This window comes from Mytilus edulis, chromosome 5, assembly GCF_963676685.1.
Source record: "Mytilus edulis chromosome 5, xbMytEdul2.2, whole genome shotgun sequence".
NCBI lineage: Eukaryota > Metazoa > Mollusca > Bivalvia > Mytilida > Mytilidae > Mytilus > Mytilus edulis.
The window spans coordinates 60,716,143-60,741,982 of record NC_092348.1 but is presented as its reverse complement, the minus strand read 5'-3'; the positions used below and the strand labels follow the sequence as shown (position 1 = coordinate 60,741,982).

Below are 25,840 nucleotides of genomic sequence, written 5' to 3'. Positions count from 1 at the left end.
AAGTGCAGGATCCCTTAAGGTTCCTCTTCGCCAACCCTATCCTAAGGTCAGTCAGCGCCCTCCCCCTTTATGAAAAGTTTTGGATCCGCCAATGCATATGTATAGTCTTTGCTCGAATGTTGCTACAAAGAAATGGAAAGTTCTCACTCGGAAAATTGAACAAATCTCTTTGGTGTCAAACGGTATACGTTATTCCTACGTTGAAATTTATATTACTAAAGTTCAGAATTTATAGAACATAAAAAGATGAACAGCACACTTATAAACTTAACGTACCATTTTAAGTTGGGTGGCGGGGGTTGGTGTGTGGTTTATAACATGAATACACCATGTGACAATTTTTAATACTAGTATGTAGTTTAATAACAAAACACCCAAACACGTTATTTTTTGGTTTATTTTCAATTAATATGGTTTTGATTATTATTTTCGATCATTTACGGTGTCTTGTTTGATTGAAAAATCCCTTTCAACATCATGTCACTCATGACAATTGTTGATCATGCATCAGTTATATCAGCAGGTTGTATGGAACACCTTCCTATTCGTTTAAAGATATTAAAAATATCTCTTGTTCTATAATCTATATAACAATCTTTTGTTTTGAATGACATACCGTCAAAATGAGTAAATATTGACAAAAGAAAGAAAAAAATTATGATCAGACACGAAGTTTCATTGTTATTTTTTTGTCTTTTATTGTAGTTCTAAATGTTTGGCCTTCATTAGAGAGTCTTTCGTTGAAATCAATCTTTTTTTACCTGAACAAATTCTTTGTTATTATTTGACAATAAGAAGCTTATATACCTGGTTGATCCCACAATAGTAACAAACACTTTGAACCACTTTAGTCCCTCCTTTGCTACCCCAAAGGTTATTTTACCTATTGTAAATGGTACTACGAATACCCCAATAAAATATTGATATTTATTGTTGACACGTTAACCTGCTTTCACAACAGAACATGTATAAATAATTAGTAAATCTCCTGTGGCGATCCCCAGTTTATTGATACTATCGCTTTATTTACTCTTACACAGTTGATTTCCGACCCACGACGCTCGTTGAAACATTTTCCATTGTGCCGTCCTGCACAAATTATCAGGGATCATCTCCTTATAATCACTACATTGACCCATAGCTAGTGTCGTATATCAAACGCTACATGCCACAAATTATCGAGGCTTATCAATTTCATTAGTTTATAAGTCGTGGTCAGTTCAAGATGAAGGAATTGTTATAATGATGGATTTAAATTCATCTAGGAATTCAACTAAAAAAATCACAGGAAAATGTGAAAATTCTCAAAATAATACTGTGGATTTACGAAATGGTGTTAATATGTTTAAAGGTAATGGAATTTTAAATAATAATCATCATTATAACAAAATTGTTGCCGGATCGAAATTCAGTGATGGAGATAAGATTTCTGCAATTAATCCAGAATCTAAATTTTCACCGAGAGTAAAACAAGGAATAGAATTAAAGATATTAAAACCAGCGATATACAGTGATGTAAAATCTGTAACACAAAGTTATCTACGTTCTCGCGGGTCTACACCGTCACCACTGGCCACATCTTCAGCAAAAGAACAAGATTCGGATTCCTCTAGTTCAACACTAGAGAGTTTACAGAGTGGGAATACAACATCTGACTCTGGCAAATCTGTTGTACAGAAAAAGGTGGGTAAATTAAAAATTAACAGATGTATATCTAAAAAAAATCCGTATTTTATTTTGGTTTTATTCCTTTTTTCTGTGACCATTCAAGGACTTTTCTGTAATAATATTCACATCCTTGGACCAAATGTATATTTATAGTTCCGGATCCATTTTTTTTCGTAAGAGAGAGAGAGAGAGAGAGAGAGAGAGAGAGAGAGTTCGGATGAAATTGTATGACTCATATACGTTATTACGTTGGCCATGCAAAGTTTATATCTTGCATGTCTTGTATAATTTTTATAATTTTTTGGAATTAGTAACGTTTTAATCCAATTGCCTAGTGCAACTTACTATATTGGCATTTAAATATGACAAATGTTTTATAATTGTATTAATCATTGATCATGTATGCTTACACAATTAAAACATTAAATATTTAATATCTACTCATGCAAGTTATTGTAATACAAAAATCTGTATTAAATTAAATCCTTTATTTGTTCGTGTCGAAAGTTTAATTGTTCAATACAAATTCCTTAACGGAATAAAGTAAAAACAATTTGTTCAGGTTGACTTAGAAATTAAATATAATGAAAAATAAATAATAAATGAAAGAATCGATCTGATTTCAGGTTATATGTCTTATGACTCTCTTATGGTCTGACCCTTGCGTCTGAGGCTGTTTTAAATAATTGATACATTCTTTAATAGTTGTAAAGATAAAGAAAGCCTTTGATAGTTATACATTATAAGGCTACGGTTCATTTCACTGTTTCATGTCAGCGATTATAACCATTCCTTAATATAAACGATATTTAACAATTATTGTGTTGTTTTGAAAGCTAAAAATTGTTTCTTAACGACTTCTTAAATTTTCAAAATACATTTTGTTTTCACGAATAGCTGCACATAGTTATACAAATGTATTTAATTATCTTTTTTTTTTGGCGTCAGAATAAAACAAGGTGTTAATCAATAGAATTGTTTAAATACATTGCGTTTTAGTAAAGAATAGTTCAATGTGAATTTCAAGGGAAAACGGTATTCTAATCTTTAACTTTTGGAAAATTTCCTTTAGTGAATTACATATCATAGAAATGCCATTGTATCTTCATGATCGTTTTTATCAAAACACACCAGCAAAATAAAAACCAGGGAGCTCGAGAGTGTCGCAATGTCATGAGATACATAGCCAACTAGACTAATACGAAACTGCTATATACATAATCTAAGGACATATATATAATATGGAAAAAAACTGACTATATTTAAAAAAATATTATTAAAATATTTAAAGAACAGTTTGTACAACTATTACGATACGTCACTGAAACTACCCCTATTCAGTACCCCTGGCCGTTTTACCAAACACGTCCATTATATGTACATTAAGTTCGGGTTCATGTACACACTATCTGTGGACAACATAAAAACTCCATTTATTTAATTATCTATAATTATCAGTTAAAGATTTGTTATTCTCACAATTAAGATGTCCTAACATTGTCTAGGGAACATAGTGGAGACATCAAGATCCGGTTTGACCACCTGATCTCGACAGGTGTTCACTGATACAGGTGAAAAATTGTTAAGTCAAATTAATGCATTTTTAAGATAAAAAATACAAACTCAGTTTACCGGATATTGAATATGATTAAGAGATAAAAAAAAAAAAAAATCATTTCCACATTTCCCATGGAAATTTATAAAATATATCTACCATGTCTACAACACAAAACAAATTCCGCTATTGTCTTCCAGATTTTTAATATTTTGTTTGTTTATAACGAATTACGCAGTATACATGGTACAAAATATATACACTAAAGGTATACAACTGACTGGCACTTAAACCTGAAGTATTATAACACCTAATAACGCTTAAAACAACGCTAGTTTCCCTCCTCGTCTCAAATTGATTTACTACAAGGACGTTGTTGGGAGACAGTTAGTGATAAAATATTTCAGTTGGTTGTAAAGAAAGAGGATCGGTGATTTTAATAAGTTCCCCTTTCAATTACTAAATAAGAATAACACTTTATACATCTGTTGCATCCTACGGACATACCTGTGTTGAAGACCCATTAGCAATCTAATCCCGGAGTTCTATATTTTAATTAGACCGGCCAGTGGCGGATCCAGAACTTGTCATTAGGGGGGGGGGGCTCTGATTGACCTAAGGGGGGTCCTACTCCAGTCATGCTTCAGTGATTCCCTATAAAATCAACCAAATTTTTCCCACGAAAGGGGGGCCCGGGCCCCCAAGACCCCCTCCTGGATCCGCCTATGGACCCCCCCCCATTGGTGGCATTGGGCTGTTTTCTGATTTTTGGTCAGGTTGATGTTACGAATGTCTCTTCAACGCAATCCCCATTTCCATTCATAATTTTAAAGACAGAAAAATTCAAATGGGTCTTTGGTAAAGCACTGCTGCAAGGATTTGCATGTATAATAACACTTACTATGAAAATCCTTGAGTAAATAATTCGTATTTACCCTTTTACATCTTTAGTACTATGTTTGGTGTCGTTTTCTCAAACATCCTTAACAACGGATTTGAAAAGCGTAACATGATGGAGTGGAACAAACTTGTCACGTAGCCTTACTATTGGTAACCCGATTTCACCCTCCAATCTCAAATAAAACTCAGTGGTGATTTTTCAGTTTTTATTGGAATTTATATCGTGTTCCGGTGTATTTTTGTATAGAACATGGACATTTATCTTTTTGTCTTTTACAGAACACATTTCGTCAAAATAGATATTGCTAGATGCTTGAAATTCTTAAAATGTTTCAAGTTCTGCTATGTTTACTAATATCTTAGGTTGTAAACATTTTATGACCGAATTTACTTGAATTTTCTTTTGGTTATTCATTTAAATGGGATACTTGTAGATAACCTAAAGATTTTAAGGACTCTTGTAACCTAAACGATTTATTACAAGTTGTTTTCACATTTTAATTTGGGTTGCTTCCCCTGCTCTTCAACACCGTCAGATTTCTCGTTATTATTTTTCGTTTTTTAGATCGTTTATTTAAATCAAAAGCATTAAGCCGCGTAAAGCAATTACTTGGCGAATATCGAATTTTGTTATATTATTACTTATGGGCATATATATGTGGGTCTCCTATTTCTTTAATCTTTATTTATAAGACTGTTTGTTTCTCTTCTTTATTTATTTTGCTCATTGATCTCTACTTTTTATATGTAAGATGTTCTCTATTTTTCTTAAATTCTGGCATCCCATTCAGGCCCGTAGCCAAGGAATTTCCAAGGGGGGTTCGTTGGACTCATGAACTCGACTTTAACAGTCACAATTTGAAAAAAAATGTTGACTTTAACAGTGCTTATTTGATTTCAAGGGGGAAGTTCGTCCGAACCCCCCTGGCTACGGGTATGCCATTATTCTCCATTCTTTGCCTGTATTTCTTTATACTTTTTTTTTGCTATATTTCTCTAAACTTAATTTTTGAATATCTGCACCTTTTGACCATATACTCTATTCTGTAAATTCTATCCAGACCTTCATATGTGTCTCCATACACTGAAACCCCTGGCTCTAAACGTTGCACGTGCGTTGCCCTTTCATACATGTTATAATTTTCTGTGTTTTCAAAAATGTCAATTTCTGTATTAGTTTACTATAATTATAGTATTTCTGACAGTTTATTTGTTCGGTTTTATTAAATGTGATTTTAAGTAAAACCAAAAAATAAAAACGTTTATTCGTATACCATGTATACATACATATACTACATGTATATATATCAGTTTAGCGGCCGGGACTTCCTCTGGCTTTACTTACACCAGAGACACATAATACAATATTGAATTATGTGCCTCTGCTTGACTTACACCAGGGACTTGTATTGCATGTTTCTGCTGACACTGTATCTTCACATCTGTATTATTTTATTCTACAGTTCCTGATAAAAAAATAATGCCGGGTCTTCGGCTATTTTTACAGTTTAAAAATGAAGATATTTTTTTCTCTCTCTCGGGAAAATGGCATACTACAAGAAAAGATAATTATTGTTACAGGGTTTTTATTGTCCCATGCATGGCTTGTTAAATTTCTTCAGAATTCGGTTTAACAATAAAGATAAAATAAAATAGGGTCATGATAGGGTTTACAAAACACTGAGAAAATCCAAAAAATAGAGAATAGAGGGGGGATGAATAGAAAAATGGTAAAAAAGTAAAGAAAATAAAATAATGGGGTGCTAAATATAAAGAAAAAAAGATAAGAAATGCAGAATAAAGTAAGAAAACAGAGTGTATCCCCCATAGAACTACGACTAAAGGTGACGCGTGAAAGCAAAAACGCGGAAATTTATCATATCTTTTCGAGACAGCACTCTTTGCAAAATATTCTCTAAATTGTTTGTGAAACTATTAACCTTTCTAGTTTTACTGAAATCCGATTAAAAGAAATGTAAATGATAAGCTATACATTCTGATTGTCACCTTAAGTATGATATCTTGTGTACATATTTTTCTATTTGGAGATTATTAAATTAAAAACAGCGCCATCTTTCGGACACAGGTTGTTGCGAATGATTTGTTTACATTTTTATTCACACAAAAAATATGGTATTTCAGTGACATGTAATGAATGAAAACTAACAGGAACATTTGTTTGCATTTGATAATCTTTTGATATGTTTTTGTGATTGACATGGAGTAAATTTTGGAAGTTTAACCTTATTTTAGATAGACTATTGATTCGAATGTGAGTCGGATAACCGACGGATCGATGATTTGATTTGAATATGATTGTGAACATTCCTTTAAACCTGGAATGAATATCAAATTACTCTTTTTTATCTAATTTTCCCGTCAGTGATAAAATGAAGATTCCATGCTTCCAGTTATAATTTTGTATAGTTTGTTTATATGTAAGCAGTAAACAACAGTAGACCTGTCTGGGCTGAAGTGGCAGGAAAAGGCATTTCCTTGGAACACATAACCTTTTCCTGTTTTCTGTGTATTATATATTGTGTACTTAAAATTATCTATCTCAATGTGAAATGAAATATGGTGTTTTATCATCTATTTCGACACCCAATCCTTTCACTACAAGTAAAATCTATCTGAGGAAATATGGCATCCCCTGCAAAGTCACCTGACGAAGAAGGATCAAAGTCATGGATGGAATGGAGAGTAAGATCTTTTTGTAAATGATAAATTTCATTTTTATAAATTAGTTTATGCCATGAAACTAACAATAAGATTTCAGAACAAAATCTGTAAATTTTGATAGATATGCTGCTATTTGGTACAAGTGTATACATTTTGTAAATGCTTTCAGTTTGCATCTAAGAAATGAAGAACTAGAGCAATCAGAACTCTGGCTTCATCTTTGGGTTATATGCTTTCAAAAGGAGCATATATAGTGCAATAGTTGATTTGGGTCATACCTATATGTCCTGTGAGAAGTTTTAACAACATAGCAGTCTTTTAAACATTTCTGGTTGTTACTTTCTTTTTGAGATTTTCTTAAAAATAAAAGGATCATATATATATATATATACAATGGGATACATGTCAACTCGTACTTTCGGCAACTCGTACTCAGCCAACTCGTACTTTCGGCAACTCGTACTTCTACCAACTCGTACTTCTACTAAGTCGTACCCAATATTTTTTTAGCATTATAATATAAGTTTTCTACGTTTATATCAGTAGATATGGATATTTTAACTCCCTGAAGTATCCCAGTGCACCCTGAGGTAGATCCATAGAATATGAAAAGGATATTTTTTACTGAACATTGCGTTGAACATGTCTTAGTTTTTTCGTGTTAGTAGAAAATATTTTTAACATTATAATGCTTCATATTTTATTGTTTACCTACTGATTTATCTACTGATAGGATTTGTATCTGAAAAAAAATCCTCAAGTGTCAAGGTGTGCTCGATCCTTAGAATATTTGAAGAGATTTTTTACTGACTATTGCGATAAACATGTTGTTTGTTGATGTGTTAACACTTTGTTTTTTGTTCTTTTTTTTTTATATAAGTATGGCAGTCAGTTCGTTTTCCGTTTGAATTGTTTTACTGGTCATTATAGCTGACTATGAGGTATGGGTGGGTTTTGCTCATGGTTGAAGGCTGTACGATTACCTATAGTTGTTCATTTCTGTGTCATTTTGGTCTCTAGTGAAGTGTTGTCTCATAAGCAATCAGACGAGATCTTCTCTGTTTATTCTACTTTTAACAAATCCATTCTATTTTTGTAGGTATGTTATCCACTAATGACCACTGATTAGCATATTGTGTACTCATAATTATTTTAATGTGCATATCAAATAAATTGCCGTGCAAACAATTTCAAACAATCAATTCTAAGGAATACTAATGATTATAATGATTAGCATTTTATAAGCTTATTTAAAACAATTATGATTGAATTTTATTAACAATGAAAGTTGTTTTTTTATTTGTATTTTGCTATATAATGATATACGAAAGAAAGTTACAATAACTATGCATATAAACTTGATAAATAATATCAAATAAAACATGGTTACGAGTTGGTAAAAAAAGGGTACGAGTTGGTTGAGTACGACTTGCCGAAAGTACGAGTTGTCGTGTACCCTATACAATGTAGTAAAGGAGCTAACAATTTCGCACAATATTGGATTTCCAAAAGTTGCGATGATAGATAAATGAAACATGCACCAATTATAAACCTGTAGTCTGTAGAAGACCTACATCATAGAAAGATAGTGACTTCTATTTAGTATTACCATGATTACAGTGTTTCTATCAAAATATGTAAAAATAATAGATTGATTAAAACCACAGAATTCATGGTTAATATGTTCTTACAGTTGATATACATGTTAATATGCCCTTACAGTTAATATACATGTAAATACATTGTACACATATGTACATTTTTTGTAGATGTTGTATATATATATATAGATACATGTACATGTATATTCAATAATTGTAAAAACAATATTTCCAGTGAACCAATACAAACTAATTGTATAAAACTGGGATCAGACTTGCTGTCTGATTCTGAAGACACAATGTTTCTAGAGTTGTAACCAAAATAAAGAAATTCTGGCTATAAACTGATCTTACAAATCTTCTTTGGGGATAAAATCTTGATTTTTATTTGTTAGTTGTTAAAATTAATCCTTATACGTGTACATGTACATTTACTGTCATTGTACATGCATACATGTATGTACCCTGTACATATGATACATTCTTGTTTATAAGGAAAACAGGAAAACAAGTGTTGTTTCTAGATACATTGTACACATGTACATGTACCTAAAATGTTCCATCCTTTTTTTTTTTAAATCTCCAAGGGAAATGAGAATAACAGAAAATATTTACACATTAGGGTGACATATATTTTGTACATTGAAGGAATAAGTTAATTCCTTGGTAAAATTCCATATTTGTTAATGCTATATAGGAGTGCATTTAGTCAGGTCAAATGAATAATCTACTAGGTGCAGCTGTATTGGTTAAATGTTTGATCATTGTTTGGAATTGATCAAGAAGTGAAATTGATAAATAATTGTCCTATTTCTGATGATATGTATACAATGCTGCAAATGACATGGTAGAAAGTAATGAGATTGATCTCCACAGGTGGTCTTTTGCCTCATTTTACACCTGTTTGGAGATATTGTTGAAAAATTATTAATTATCATCCCGGTGTCATTTTAAAATTAATAACACTGAATACAGTGTATTGTGCATGGTACCCTTTTAATTCACTTACAAATTGATGCTTGGGAAAATCTCTGAAAAGCGTGAGAACATTTGCAAACATTATGAATAGGAAGATAATTTTACATTTTCAACATGATTTAGAAAATATTATTAAAAAATTTAACAATATGCCTTTAAGTGATATTGTCGGCAAGTGTCTGAACATGCATTTTACTTGAATAACACTTTCCTGTTTGAGTTTTAAATGAGTAAACACAGGTATTTAAAGTGTTCTTAGTTTAATTTTATTAGTATATTTTCAAGATTGACATCATTTTTTTGTAATTTCACTTTAGAATTCAGACAGACAAGAAGAGATAACCCCCTAACCTAAAGGACTATTTAATGGTTTGGGAATAGAACACTACATTATATTATAATACAATACTCTGATATTTAAATGGAGTCTTAAAATTTGAACAATGTGTTCATTCCTAAGACGGGTCAATCTGGCCTGCCATTAGCTTTGAAAGTAAATCTGGCTGTTATGTTTGTTTAGAAAATAAAGTTGTTTATCCTCTTTTGTTATGGATAAAAGTATTTTAGTCCTTTAACAAAAATCCTATTAGTGTTTGTTATGTTTCGTTAAACATAGTAAATATCAAAAGAAAGGCACCAAAGATTTTATGTTATATTTTTCAAGGTAGTTTAATCGGAAATAATTAGATTAAATCAAGTCAATATTTATAGATTTCATTTAGGGCATGTTCACAACTTTTAAATTGTTCATACTTTTTTTTATCAAACATGGTCAAACATATCAAACAAAGTTGAAAACTTTTATGTACGTGTAAATGTACATGTATATACACTTTGATTGTGTGTCTTAGCATAAATTACATACCAGAAGTTTGTTTGAACAATTCATTAATGTAATGAAGTACATCAAAGTCACATTGTTTAGTAGATTTTAGAAAAATCAATAACTTGAGATGAGTTAATGAAAAATTATAGCTATTACATTGTATTGGATTCCTTTCAACAGTTGGCAACCCAGAAATGACTGCATTTATTGGTTATTTATTCCTTTTATGTCTATGCACACACACTGCTTTTTCATAATTTATTAATTTTATAAGATACAGTACATTTAAATTAAACATGATGATCTAGTAGTTGCTTGTATTTACAAAATGTATCATTGCAACTTTAAACACTAATAATTAATCATTTTGTCAAATCTGTTGAAACAGCATGAACAGGAACATATCAGTAACAAAAAAAATAGATTTCAAAATAAAATAAAAGCACTTATTTCCTGTTAAGCTTATGCAAATGTAGAATTGAGCATGGAAACAGGGAATGTTGATGTACAATGTAGTTTCTATATAAATGAATATACAATTTATAAGCATGTTTCCTCAGGAGCAATATCCCTATTGCAAACAACATGGCATTAGATTTTTCCAAGCATACATACTTATAATACATATCCCAGAATGACACAACAACTAAAGTTCTACTTAAATTAATTAATAAATAAAATTATAGTCTTCAGATGAAATCTTGTCTTTTTTTTAAAACTTTTTAACAAATTGTAACTCGGATGGAGAGTTGTCTCATTGGCACACCTAGGCCTAACACATATTTTTATATCTATATATAGTACATCTTTTGTGGTTACCATATGTATATATATTACTAATCAGTTTTAGAGTCAAAGTTGTGCGATTTAGTAAATTATACATCAAGTAAATGATATTATTAAAAGCAAAGCTAATTAAAAAAAGAAGTAAAACTGAATATATATATACAGACAAAAAAAAGGTTACATTTTGTATATATTCACTGCTTGTTATTGAATAATTATATGTCAATTGAATGCCATATCCAAGTTATTTATTTTTCTGCAAATTTAATTAATGAGGATTTTAGAACAAGCCATATTTTATAGGAGATAAATATACATGTATAACTTTTTTAATTTCAGCAACAACTACAAGCATATGTTGCTTGGGTAAACTCCCAGTTGAAAAAGAAGCCTGGTGTTCGCCTGATCGAAGATCTACGCAATGATATGAAAGACGGAGTAGCTATGATAGAGCTCATAGAAATAGTTGGTAAGCATTTTCTCTACTTACTATATATGTATACATAGATATAAGATGATGTGTTATGAGTACCAATGAGACAACTCTCGATCCAAGTATAACGTAGCAACTTGTTAAAAAACCGTTATACAAATGTACAAAAAATGTAGGTCAAAGTCCAACACAAGCAAGCTATAAAGGGCCCCAAAAATTACTAGTGTAAAACGTTAAAACCAGCCGTCTAATCTATATATATATATATATAAAAAACAAGAACCACATCAGCAAACGACAACAACTGAACATCAGATTCCTGACTTAGAACATCACAATTTAAAACACACTATAAAATATCAATTGAATTGGCGTAAGTCAATCAAAAGACATTAACACACTGGGAACATATACTGAACAAATAAATTTGATCTATGACACAATGGAAATACAAACTGTACAGTACATTTAGTAGAGATTGACTATTTTGAATTGTTTTGTTCTTTGCAACTAGCACATAAAGTTGTAGTGATTTACCACCATTTATTGTAATCATAAGGTTTTCAAAACTAGGTGAAGGTTTTGTAATTTACTTTGAAAAATAAACAACTTTGAAAAGTAAATCTGATCAGTAAATGATCATAAAAGGTGAAAACTTAAAAGTCAGTGTCTTAGTGACAGTATACTCCAATGACAGAAAATTACAGTTAACAATGTAAAGCTTTTATCAAATTACATGTATCTAGTTACACATGATATAATAGATGAGTTGTTTTTTAAGATTCTAAGCTATAATTTGTTATTATATAGTGCTTTACTATAGTGTTGTGCTTAAATGCTGAAAAGAAATTTAATAGGTCTACCTTTATTTTTAATATCTTTTGAAAAAAATACATTTTGACTCTTAGAGGTACAGTACATGTACATGTAGATGATTAAGTCATGTGTGTTCATACATGTACATGACTACACATATAGAATAATGGTATTTTTTGTTGAAACTGAGTATAGGCAAACATAACTATTGAACCCCATATATAGGGTGAGCTGAAAAAAATCGAATCAAAGAATCAAAAAATTAAAATCCCATTATCAAATGATTATATTTTTATAAGCAATTTGTCCTAACAAATTGTTTCGTGAACATTAAATTGAATATGAAACTACAGGCAGTAGATAAAAACACTTCTTTTAAAAAGGCATAGATTACCTTATCTGTATTTGGCAAAACTTTTAGGAATTTTGGTTCTCAATGCTCTTCAACTTCGTAATTTATTTGTTTTTTTTTAAAGTTTTTTGGATTCGAGCGTCACTGATGAGTCTTTTGTAGACGAAATGCACGTCTGGCGTATATACTAAATTTAGTCCTGGTATCTATGATGATTTTATTTAATTGCTTCAAAGCATTTAGATAGTTGTTAGGTTTTATTAATGTTAATTGCATGCATTCATTGTCAAATCTGTAGACATCAACCCACATGTTATCTATTTGACATCATTGCTTCATACAAGTTTAAGAGTATCACATCATATCCATGATCTCAAGAAATATTAGGCAAAGGATCCAAAAGAAAATGTACCAATTGCTGATAAACTTATATAGTGTATTATATATATTGATTCATGAGTTTGTAATACAGATAAAAATCAATACAGAGCTGGAGAATGTAAACATTCTTTGACCATCTATTCTGTTAATGACATTAGAATTTTACAACTGCATGTACTAGAACATCCATGATGCTGGCTGTGTAGTTCTTAGGTATATATATAAGATTAGTGCACCAACATTGCATTAGTGAACAAAATATAATGTGCACAAAGTTGTCTTATAAAAATAAATGCAAGACTCATCTGTTTTTCCAACTTTATGTCTGGAGGTTGGGACATTTCATTTCTTCAAAATGATTTGAACATTCTGGATATTTGATTTGCCAATAGTAAATAGTACTTTTTTCTCACACAAGATGTCAGTACTGGACTGATGTTGTTTGGGAAACTTCATATACATGTTAAAATTGAAGACCTATTGGTGGGTTTTTTTTTTTTTGACACATTCCCCATCTCCATTCTCAATCTGCATTCATGTTCTGAAGCATGTACATGTTTATTATTGAAAAACATCAATATTTATATGGCAGCTTTAAAACTGTGGGATATACTCACTGTTTTACCTTGTCTGTCCGTCTGTCTGTCCCTCCATCTGTACCATTAATATTTTTGGTTGCATCTTTCTCAGGAACTACATCAAAAGGATTTCTAAAATTTTGTTTCAGGGTTTACATAATGTACATAAAACAGCTATACCCTGTGATGCGTTTTCAGATTCATAACTCAACAACTTCCTGGGCGAGTGGGGTGTCATCAGTGAGCAAAAGCTCACAGTTTCACTTGTTCATCATCAATATGTATTTTGTAAATTATGTTTTAGGAGGAGAGCACATGAGTGGTGTCCATCTTTGTCCCTCTACCTACGGTGAAATGAGAGAGAACATTGAAAGAATTCTACATTACATGACTACCAACAGAATCAGGATGCATCATACTAATCCTAAAGGTAATGCAACAGGAAACTGAATATGTTATTTGAAAGAAAAAAAAAATAAGCAAATACAAAAGGGCATGAAGTGTGACTACTAAATTTATTATTTAATGTAAATACAGAAATAATTTTGATGTTTTAATTAACGCAAATAATGGGACTGGATAAGTAATACTGTATGGCATTGACAAGTACCTGCATTCTGATATCCGATTCAGGTATATATATGTATGCAGATTTTTCTGAAATGATGCAATCTCAATTATTAATCTGGCATTTTTGTCTAATCTTCAAAAATCACAATAATAAATGAATACAATAATTTCTGAATTTACATTAATCATGTTAATCGGACAAGATTATAAAAATTAAAATTTGTTTGTAGCATTTTACCACAATTTTAAAATTTTCTTATTCCCTTCCTTGTTCATTAATCCTGCATATCAGCTTGTTCATTTCCCTGATTACTCTGCAGTTTATGCCAATTACTTTCCTTTCGACAATTTCCTGATGAATTATGCACAGTTCTGTCAGGTTATAATAACAATACATGTACAATGTATTAGGTATTTTATAAAATTGAAAAAGTTTTTTAAGGTTTATTAGATCAATAAAAATAACAGAAATATAAAAGATAATCTTCGTAATATTCTTTGGGTTGCTAAATTGAAAACTATTAAATTTATCCATCCAGTAAAAAAATAAATAACAACCTTAGTTATTTATACTAGAAGGTATCAAAGTGCCAGAAATATTTTTTTAGAAAATGAGGCAACAGTATACACATTGTATAAGAAATTGTCCTGTGATTGAACAAGGAGAATTGAAATTCGAATTGTCCTGTCCAAATTTTATGCAATTAAATACAGAAAATTGAGTTTAGAATTCAATGAATAGAAGATAAGTATTCATTGGGGTACCTTAACTACCATATGTTAGATTGAAAATAACAAATTTAATCGATGATGTTCTCATTGTGTTCTTAAAGCAGTGGTCAGGTCTGAATTAATTAGTTAATTCAATATAGCTGCGTAATGATAGTAGTTACTTTTTTACAGCTATGATCTTAAGGTTACTTGAAACAGTAAAATAACCATATATATTCAGAAAACTGCTTGTAGTAGAAGTATAGTGTCCAAATTATGTCATAATATACATGTATACACTAGTGATAAAAATTTTGTCATTAAATGTTTTTCAGATATTGTGGATGGCAATCTGAAGTCTATTATGAGATTGATATTAGCATTAGCTGCCCATTTTAAACCACAAAGTGTCAAACATTCCACACAATCCAACAGTAAGAGATCTAGTGTTACTGGTATAGCTCAGGTAAGGATATGTGGTGTTGTTACCATTCATGTCTTATTCTCTGTCTGCCTTAGAATGTCAGAGATGCCATTTGTTTGGATTTTCTTTTCCATTCTTTGGTTTGTGCAGTTTAATATATCATACCACATCTTCTAAAATCTATATATTATATAGATATAAAAAAAGATGTAGTATGAGTGACAATAAGACAACTCCCCATCCAAGTCACAGTTTTTAGAAGTAAATCATTATAGGTCAAAGTATGGCCTTCAACACATAGCCTTGGCTCACACCGAACTGCAATCTATAAAGGGCCCCAAAAATTTCTAATGTTAAACAATTCAAACAAGAAAACCAACAGTCTAATCTATATAAATTTCTGCCCATCAACTCAAAAGTAGGTTGATGGAATGTTTTTTTTATAAAAAAAAATAACACTTAGGGTATGGGACTCAAAAAAATTAATAACCACTATTTGATGTTTATTAAATTATACATGCTATGCTGTCTTCCTGTCAAGTATATTATTTTGTTATACAATGTTATGTTTATTTTGTCACAAATCAAATTTTAAATTGATTTCTATGACAATAGTGATATTCCTTGTGTTTTCCAATCCAATCCATAATACAATTTTGATTGGCTGACAACAATCATGTGACATTCCAAAACCCTATATCACTGACTTGATATCTAAATCTTCCAAGGCTTATCACTCCTATTTTGATACACAAAATATAGTTTGTTGATCATAACATTCTACACATCCTATCCATGAACATTTACAGAAATTTATCAAAGTAAATATATTGCTCAGATCTTCAACTATGTTACACATGTCAAGAACATTACATAACTTTTGCAAGGTGCAGAAATCTGAAAGCTGTTCTAAAAATATTAATGATGTCATTGTTAAAGTCATCCTAATTTGGAGTTATCTCCCATTGTCCAGAATTGTAGTTTATAGTTGAATCAACTACAACCAATGCTTTATTAACAATGCAATATTTAATTTTACTTCCGACTGATAAATAAACGCAATCTTTACACTTCAGTGCTTACAAGCACTTTGATTTTCTCAATAAAATGCAACTGTCAACAACAATAGTTACACAATTTGATCTATCATAATTTCATATTTGCAGAATAAAATTGTAATTACACATGTATAACTTTGAATGCTTCTTTTGGTAGTTGAAAAGTGTTAAACGGGCACACATTTTGTTGTTTATACTAAAGGTGCTTTAGTTAACACTTTTACACTCAAAAAGAGTATTCAAATCTGAAATAAAGTGAATATTATTTATTTATATATTTCAATGTGAAAATTCTACGTCACAAATAAATTTCTGCTCAATGTACATGTCATGATGGAATTTTGTAATTGATATGATATTCAGTTTCCATCAATTTGTTGACAGTCTGAGAAGTAAAATTAACCAATCAGTGACTTAAAACATAGCAAATTATAAAATGTTTGACCTGTTGACCCCATACACATTTTAATGTGAATTAATCTTATAATAATGTGAGAACTTCTATATTTTACTCTTCTCATGTGATATCATGATTCTATGTTTAACACTTATTGACAGGGTATAACTTTATTTTAGTGAAATGATAAAGATGTTTGTCAGTTTATGTCAGTAATAATTATGATAATAGCAAGATGTGCGTGTATTCCTAAGTCACATTGTTTTAAGATTTACATTTGCTTCAAATCTGAAGCATCTGTTTATAACAGATTCATTTGCAAGCTTCATACAGGTTTTTTTTACTGAACATATTAACAAATTAAAGCATTATTTGTCCTTAGATATTACAAAATCATTGGGAAAAAATCAGGGCATTGGTTTTCTTGTTCGAATTGTTTCACATTTTGCCATGTCGGGGTTTTATATTGCTTACTATGTGTTACAAGTTTTGCTCATTGTTAAAGGTTGTTTAGCTGCTTACATCTACATCATTTTTACTATGGCAGATATTTCATACCACATCTGTTTATTTTTTTAAAGCATCAAAGATTTCAGAATGATAATGGCATGATTAAAATTTGCGAGTGTGGTGACAAACATATAATTCTTTTAATTTTCAATTTTCCTCAACGCTGTTGTTTTTGTTTGCAGGGAGCATCAGCAGCGTTGGCAGAAGCGAGAAGGAATGCTGCAAAAGCTGGTAATAGTTTCAGAAGAAATAGATCATCTTATAATTATAGTGATAGAAGGTAGGTAACTCTTGTTTACATACAGGTTAATATCACTGGTAACTGTTGAATGGTAAAAATACATTGTATTGTTTATGTATTTATAAAGTTCAGACTTAGTTTTACTTCATCACTCTTTGCATATTGTTTATTCAGAAAAAGTTTGCGATGTCATAATTTTTGCAAATCTTTCAACATGATAGCAAGGTTTTTCGCAAAAATGAAATCTTGAATTTTGATAGCATTTACATTTGTTTCTCCCAATTTTGTCCATTTGTCAACGACTGCAGTATTGCAAAGTTTTGGATATACAGTAGATCATGGAGTTTCCAAGAATATTTTTTTATAGTAACTTCTTGAAAAAATATCTCTACATATGTTTGAAATCATGATTGAACTGACTGAAAAATAAAACATAAAAAAATGATTGAATTAATCGATAGAACAGTATTTATGAATGATGGAGTTAAGAGTAAGCAGGTGTCGAAGATGTTAAGTTCTGTCTTTATCCTTAAGGCTAAAGTTGTCATATACAGAATTGAAGTGTTTTTGTACAAGTTCTTGTGACAATGATAAAAGGATTACCTGAAACTTAATCACTCTTTTTATTCTGAATTAGAGGGAGTAAGCATTGTTCCGCCCGTTCATTGTTGAAGGTACTCGGAATTTGACACATTAATTGACAAATAAATCTCTTAATGGATAGCATAAACATTTCAAAAAATGAGAAAGAGGAAAGAAATACTTAAAAATTTCAATAAATTTCCAAAAATAGAAATAATAGTTGAAAATTTTTATTTTTGATAAAGTTGTTGATTTGTGAAAAAGCCCTGAGGCTTAATGGTGATAATGTAATACACCGGACAATAAAAAAGATAATTTGATCGGATAAAAACTTTTAATAATATGAGTTTAAACTACCCCAGGATGTTTCATGTCGGCTAACTATAAATCATAAATACTATATCTAACATACATCATAACAAATAACAGGTCTCTGTTTGTTTATTATTTGTACCAGTAGTTCTTAGGATTTACTTTCTAATAAGGTAATCTGAATGTCAAATACAATCAGGAGAATTTCAAAAATTTACAAATATTAAGATGAATAATGCTATTCTTTATGTTTTCTTGTGGTATGTCATGTCAAAATTTATAAATAGTCTTTTGGAAATCATTTGTAAAAAATATTTAATAGTGAATAAATATGAAACAGAAAAATAAGCCTTCTAAATTGATTTGTAAGAATTACCACAAAATTCACAATTTGAAAAATTATATGTAATGTATTTTTTCTTATTTAGTGTTTTCTAAAAAAAGAAAATGGCAACTATAGAAAATATTTTTTAATTTTTATAGTTTACTGCTTAGGCAAAAAAAAACCCACCCAGGTTGGTGATGTAATTATAAAAAAAAAACTGAAGAAAGGAAATCTGACTCTGAAACCAAATTTATCAAAATTTGTACAAATAAATAGAACCCAATATTGAATATTATTGGAATAAATAAAAAAAAAATGCATGAATGGAAAAATTATCATGCATAGTTGTAAAACTAAAGTGTAATGTAAAAAAAAAAGTTTTATTGCACTGGCGACCCTAAAAATGGCAGCATCTAAATCACTGTAATAACTTTAATTAATTAAAAGCCGAAGGAATTATTCATTAATGGGGCCGCATTAATGCCTTTAAGTGTTTTTTTTGCAGATATTTATTTTGTAAACAGGACTGATGTTCAGGGCACTGACTCTTTTATAAATGTGTTACAATATATTCAAATAAGATTATTACATGTTTATTAACTTGACTTAAATGCACAGATAATAACTATTATTAAGATAAAAACAGAAAATGTACCAAGTTACTCCTTCATTATGAGAATATATAATTGACAATTAGTTGTCATAAATTCCTAACTAGAAATGTGTACTTGGAATGAACTGGAGATTTTTATATTCTATACATTGTACCAGACTACCAGTTGCAAGTTTTCTTACGAGTAAGTTCATGAAGGCTTAGAATTGGCAATCAGATTTCAATGTTTTTTTTTTGTAATCAAGCCATATTATAGAGGCCCCTCATGGGGGGGGTCCTAGTAATCACATAATCACCATTTTTTTGCCAATATAATCACATAATCATTAAATATTTGCTTATCTTTAGTAATCAAATAATCATAAACTAAAAATACAGTCCTAGGTAATCAAATAATCATGAAATATTTGGCTTAATAATCAAATAATCATTAAAAAAACGGCCAAGTAATCACATAATCAAAAACCCCATGAGGGCCCTCATTATAGTACTACAAATTTCACATATAAATAGTTATGATATAACTATTAAAACAAAATACTGTGGATTCATTTATTTTCGTGGGTATCAATTTTTCGTGGATTGGGTAAAACTTGCATTTTCGTGGATATTTGATTTCGTGGTTTTGTCAATCTCTGTATGCAAAGCTTATAGAGAATTTGTATTTCGTTGAATATTCAAATTTGTGGTTCACCTGTACCAAGAAAACCTGCGAAAATTGGTATCGAACGAATAATAATATATCCACAGTAACCTCATTTTCGCAGATCTGATATTAAAATAATGAAGTATTGACTCTTTAAGTATGCATTATTTGCGTTGAAACATCAGTTTTGGTCAAATTTTGAATAATTCTGATCAGTTTTTCGCATAATTTACACTGACAACCACCCAAGATCCAAAATGTTTTTGTGTCTGAGTATTCAATATCATTATTGGCAACTCTTTTTTTTACAGAATATTTTAGATTCTAGTTTTTTTTTTATACTTGAAATCTGTTTTACAGAGCACCTGAGACCAGCCCCTGTTTTGGGTGAGGTTCTTGTTGCTCAGTCTTTAGTTTTTTAAAGTTTTGAATATCCCTAATTTTATTAAAATTATTATCTTTCGCCTCTCTTTTAATCAAAAGATTTTTGTGAACAAGGAAAGACTTATTTCAGGTAAGAAGCCATGCAGCTGTTGAAAAGATATTTAGTCTTTTTGCAATACTTATACTCCTGACATTGCAGTGTAGCAATAAATACTGTTTACCATTATAAGAAGTGGTATATCTGTTGCCTCTACATCATCAATTATTTGTAGTCTTTGTCTATAAGGTGAAAATTTAACTCCCTACAACAAGGCTACGAGAATGAGATTTAATTAACTGAAAGATGATGGAATATTTACAGATGAATGCTCCCAGATAGTGGTTCTCTCCTAATTAATTTAGGTAGCATGTCTAATGTGTTTATCCTCTCAACTGACCCATTCACCTGACCATGTCACAGACATACTTCATTAACATCATATGTACACAATGTCTTTGATATTTGATATGAAATTAGGAAATTTATCAGACAGGAAGATGAAAAACATTCTTACCATGCATGCATATCTGTCTCGGGTGATGTTTATAAGACAGGCGAAAAGAAAAAGTAAAATAGAGAGAGACATTGTAGTGTACTGTACATTTAGCCACTAGTCTAATAAAACAATTGTTTGAAAAAACTTTGCTTCGACTTGTTAGAAAAATATCGGAATATTGGACTTCAACTTAGTTGTCGGATAAGATTTCGGTGCGGACTGGTAGTGTTTGATATATTAGGAGAATGTGTTCTTTGACCACTTAGTTTCCATGAATATAAATCTACAATTTTACATCTGACTTGTTCGATTTGCAAATGTACCGATATTCAAATTGTCAATTATTGAAGGAATGTATCAGTTTTATTAATACTGCAACAGATTGCATATAATTGACATAATTTTCATTGTATGCTGAAATAAAATTGGATTTTTTCCAATTTCTGAAAGAAAAGTCTAAAGTGTTGATGATTAAAATTTACAAGATGCATATAAATACCATGGAACATGACAAAAAATATGTGCATCCAGAATAATAAAAAAATGAGATGTTTTGATATGTGGACTTCAACATTTATTTAAGCTGACCATAATGCTATGAAAATGTCTTGGTAATTAACTTCAAATCAGATTCTTAGACTGATAGTAATGATTTATCCATGTGTTGGATTTATGTGTTGAATTGAATTTGTTTTGATGACTTGATAGGCAAAGATTGACAAATGTGATTGATTCTCTTTTTGTCTTCAAATGACAAACAAAATGACATTTATGTTAAGGTCAGAGTTCAAGTTTGTATACAGAGAAGGGTTGATATGTACATTATATAATTTATCATGCTAATTATGGGAGTTATCAATGGTGTGATGGTTGAAAGGAAATGTGGTTTGTTGTAGCCTACACAAGGTTTGTTACAATTTAGTTTATTAAGTAGTGCATACATATGTGCAATTTTCTGTATTGCATCACATGCATGCTACAAGAACTCGGTTGATTGCTCAATATTATCACAATTACATCTAATTCTTCAATAGGGTTCTATCAAATCCATGTGTATGAAATTTGACAAATGTCCCTTGAAACAAGGCTTACACAGAGAGGATTAAAATAATTGAGAAATTATGTGTCATTTTTTTGTGTCTGTCATAAATGTACATGTTACGATCATGTATATATAGACAAAAACTATTTTTGATATAATTGAATTTTTTAGATTAAATTTTTGAGTAAAAAACACCAGTTTAAATTCATGTAATTGATTAAGGTAATCTTTTATTTTTTCTCGGGACAAGATATATTTTAAATTGGTATAAATAAGAATCCTGCTTTATACTATACCAATGGGTTGAACTGAATTTAGAAACACTGTCATTGTACATTTTTTCCACCCACATTGTAAAAGAGGAACCTCTGGAAACTGTTGTAAACAATGCTATAATATCTGTTTGCATTGGAACACATATTCTATACCCTTTATTTCAGTGGAAACTAATGGTGTAAAAAAGTTCCAATGGAAATGGTATTCAAGAATATCTCTTCCATTTGGTACTACTGTGAAAAAGGAACCAGTGAGGGGGGATAGGACCTTTATCGGGACTTCAGGATCAGGTGTTTTTAAGCTCAGGATTTAGGGATTGACCCTTTTGGGATCCGGGAATTCTTTTTTTCGAATATTGGGATGTCGGAATTTAAATTTATTTAAATTCGGGACCTCAGGATTTCATGTTTTTAAGCCCGGGATTTAGGGATCAGGGCCCGGTTGTTCAAAAGGCTGGATAAAGTTATCCACTGGATAAGCTTGTCCATTGGATAAATGTTTATCCAGTGGATTGCTATCCAGAGGTTAAATTGTGTTGTTCAAAAACTGGTTAAGGATTGTCCAGCTATCCACTGGACAAAATGCTATCCGGAGGACAACTCCCATAACCAGAGAACTCTTAATGATATTATTCAAGCTCTGTTTCAGAAAGTACATCAAGATTCGCGAAAAGTCAGAAAATGGCATTTTCCATTAATGTACCTTTTTCTGTATATTAAACTATGAGCGTACCTACGGCCCACGATGATACCAGAAATTCATTGAATGATATTATATATGTTGATGCAGTTCAAATATTTAAGTGTGACATAGGTACGCTCAGAGTCAAACATTTAAATAACAGTTAAAAAAATTCGTCCTACTATAGGATCTACTTGTAGTTTTCATTGAGTGATCGAAATTTTAAACGAACTGCAGACCGGAGAGGATTTCCGGTATTCACTGGGATCCTTCGACAGACTTATCTTCATGCTAGCACTAAAATTAAACATATTTCAGGATATTCTCGTTTCTAATATTCATGGATTAAAAGTGACATTTTAGCAGACCGTCGAATTTGGACCAAAATCAGAAGGAGCTGTGACAAACTTCAAAGAAATTTAGGAATGTGAATGAAGTTGTTCATACTAAAACAGTTCCTTTTCTTTTTTTACTAAATTTCAATATTAAGAACCCTGTGACACAGACGTTAATAATGTCAAAGCATGAACATGTCTTTTGTAGCGTAAAAACTGCAAAACTTTGTTTAGAATGTGATCTCCGAGGAATGGTGGTTTCTTAACAGGACCACATTTTGCATAAATATTCTTTACTCAAAAGATGGATATTGAGTGATGTTAATTTTAGTACATCTTTACCTTCAGAAACATGTATTTTGTTTTATAAATGACAAGGTCTTCGCCCTTGAATGTAAACTAGGCGATTCATCCCCGGATTCATCTTCATTGACGCTTTTAAGAAAGGTGCTTTCTTTCACGTCCGCATTTCTATCAAGTATGGCATGCCAAATTAACATTTATGGCAACGATTATCATTGATGGCGAAAATGATTTACAAAACTGTATATTAATGAGGGCCTGGACAGGGTATTGGGAGCATGGGAGAGAAGGGGGCGGGAGAAAGGAGAAAAGGGGGTAAAAAGGAGACAAAAATGTATATTAAAATTATTAAAATTTAGCAAGAAAACAATTATCTAATAAATGAGTTAATCAAAAGATTCAAGAAAGTGCTAATAAAAAGTAAAAAAAAAACAAACAAAAAAACGACCCCGAGGAAATAGTGAAACGGAAAGTCCTTAATTTAACTGCAAAATCAAACAAATGAATAACAACTGTTATATTACGAATTGGTACAGGCATTTTCTTATGTAGAAAATGTTGGATTGGACCTGGTTTTATGGCTAGTCAAACCTTTCACTTCTATGACAGTTGCAGAAAATTCCCCGAAATGGCATACTAACGAAAAAAATATTACGAACCTCGTCACTAATTCATTACGATCTCTTATATATGGAGAAAGACTAAAAACTAACAATTTCAAGGTTTTTTTTGTGAGCCCGTGAATGTATAGAGACACATGTCACCATCCTTGTTTTTTTTATAGATAAATTGCTTCAAAGTTAACCGATATGCATACAATTTGGCAGAAAAAGGATGACATTACTTAATATAGAGTAACAAGCTTTTATCTGAGAGGTATTGAAAAAACATGTAACGGGATCTGAATGGTGTTTGTTATTTTTTGTTTTCCCTGTCTGGTTTCGTAAATTTCCTATTAATTTTACTGATTTAGTTTTATTTCCAACTAACAGGGTGCACATTCTACTTCAAAATGTTATTGAGTGATCAGTGATTTTCAAGTACAATTTGAATTGATTGATTTGATTTGAGGTTGCAAATGTCCAGTGGCAAATATTTCAGGCATGTTCAGGACGATACAATACAATTTGAAACTGTTGTGTCTAAAAGACGCATTTCTAATGCAGCCATCAAAAAAGGTTACTAATAAAAACATTCCATCAGTTGTGAAAGTGAAAGATAAATAATACATGTTTTTAATATAGTATATTCTCTGCATGATGTAAACGTTTGGGTAGTGTGCATAGTTGCAGACAAACCTTGCAAACTGTATTAAATGTAAGTTCAACATTTTGTCATTCGTGAAAAAAATCTGAGAACATACATGCATCCTCTAAGTTAAACACTCGGTACATTATAAAATGTCCACCTTGAAATTGTACACTGTAGGAGGAAGTCGGACTATGTGCTCTGCGTGTCTTTATATATTTTCAAAATGCCAAATTTAGCAAACTGTCATTTAAAAAAAGTCTTGTTTATAAAAGGTACTGTTATACCACTGTCCCAGGTTAGGGGGCGGGTTGGGATCCCGCTAACATGTTTAACCCCGCTACATTATTTATGTATGTGCCTATCCCAAGTCAGGCTGTAATTCAGTGGTTGTCGTTTGTTTATGTGTTACATATTTGTTTTTCGTTCATTTTTTTTACATAAATAAGGCCGTTAGTTTTCTCGTTTGAATTGTTTTACATTGTCTCATCGGGGCCTTTTATAGCTGACTATGCGGTATGGGCTTTGCTCATTGTTGAAGACCTATAGTTGTTAATGTCTGTGTCATTTTGGTCTTTTGTTGATAGTTGTCTCATTGGCAATCATACCACATCTTCTTTTTTATATTGATTGAAAATGCGCACTTTTGGTATATATATATATTTTTTAAGTTGACATAAAGAAAATGTAGCACTTCGAAATAAGTTGTATAAACCCAAAGCTACATCCTATATACCGATTACGTGAGGGACAGGTGGTCAAATGGACACGGGTAAAACAGTACGTTCGCGGCATTTTGTCGAGGGACCAAAATATATAATAAGCGTTTATGATTGTGTTCTATTTTACAAAGCATTTGGTGACAACATTTATTTTTGAATAAGCAGTTCATAGTGGAATATAGTTGGGAAATATCAACTGTACATCATGTCCAACTCAACAACAAAACACACCCATTCCTGTACACCCAAGTGTAAATTAACGTGTACCAAAATGATATTTAAATGTAAGTGTTTTCTGTTTGATTCTGCGTTTGAAGAAATATAAGCAAACAAACATATCTCTTCATATTTTTTTGGCGTTTTGAGCG

General features: G+C 30.8%; 1 protein-coding gene across 4 annotated transcripts in view; it reads left to right on the top strand.

Annotated features, from left to right (window-relative positions):
* Nucleotides 1–1,063: 1,063 nt before the first annotated feature.
* LOC139524117 (dixin-like) overlaps nucleotides 1,064–25,840 on the top strand; it is a 41,202-nt gene continuing 16,425 nt past the window's right edge. For 2 of the 4 annotated variants that reach the window (XM_071318691.1, XM_071318690.1), the window contains exons 1-5: nucleotides 1,064–1,683; nucleotides 11,336–11,465; nucleotides 13,861–13,986; nucleotides 15,173–15,303; nucleotides 17,409–17,506. In XM_071318691.1, coding sequence (XP_071174792.1) covers nucleotides 1,243–1,683; nucleotides 11,336–11,465; nucleotides 13,861–13,986; nucleotides 15,173–15,303; nucleotides 17,409–17,506 — 926 coding nt within the window. In that variant the 5' untranslated portion in view covers nucleotides 1,064–1,242. Of the gene's footprint in view, nucleotides 1,684–6,174; nucleotides 6,827–11,335; nucleotides 11,466–13,860; nucleotides 13,987–15,172; nucleotides 15,304–17,408; nucleotides 17,507–25,840 lie in introns of those variants that run through there. The other 2 variants (XM_071318693.1, XM_071318692.1) reach the window with 1 other exon arrangement.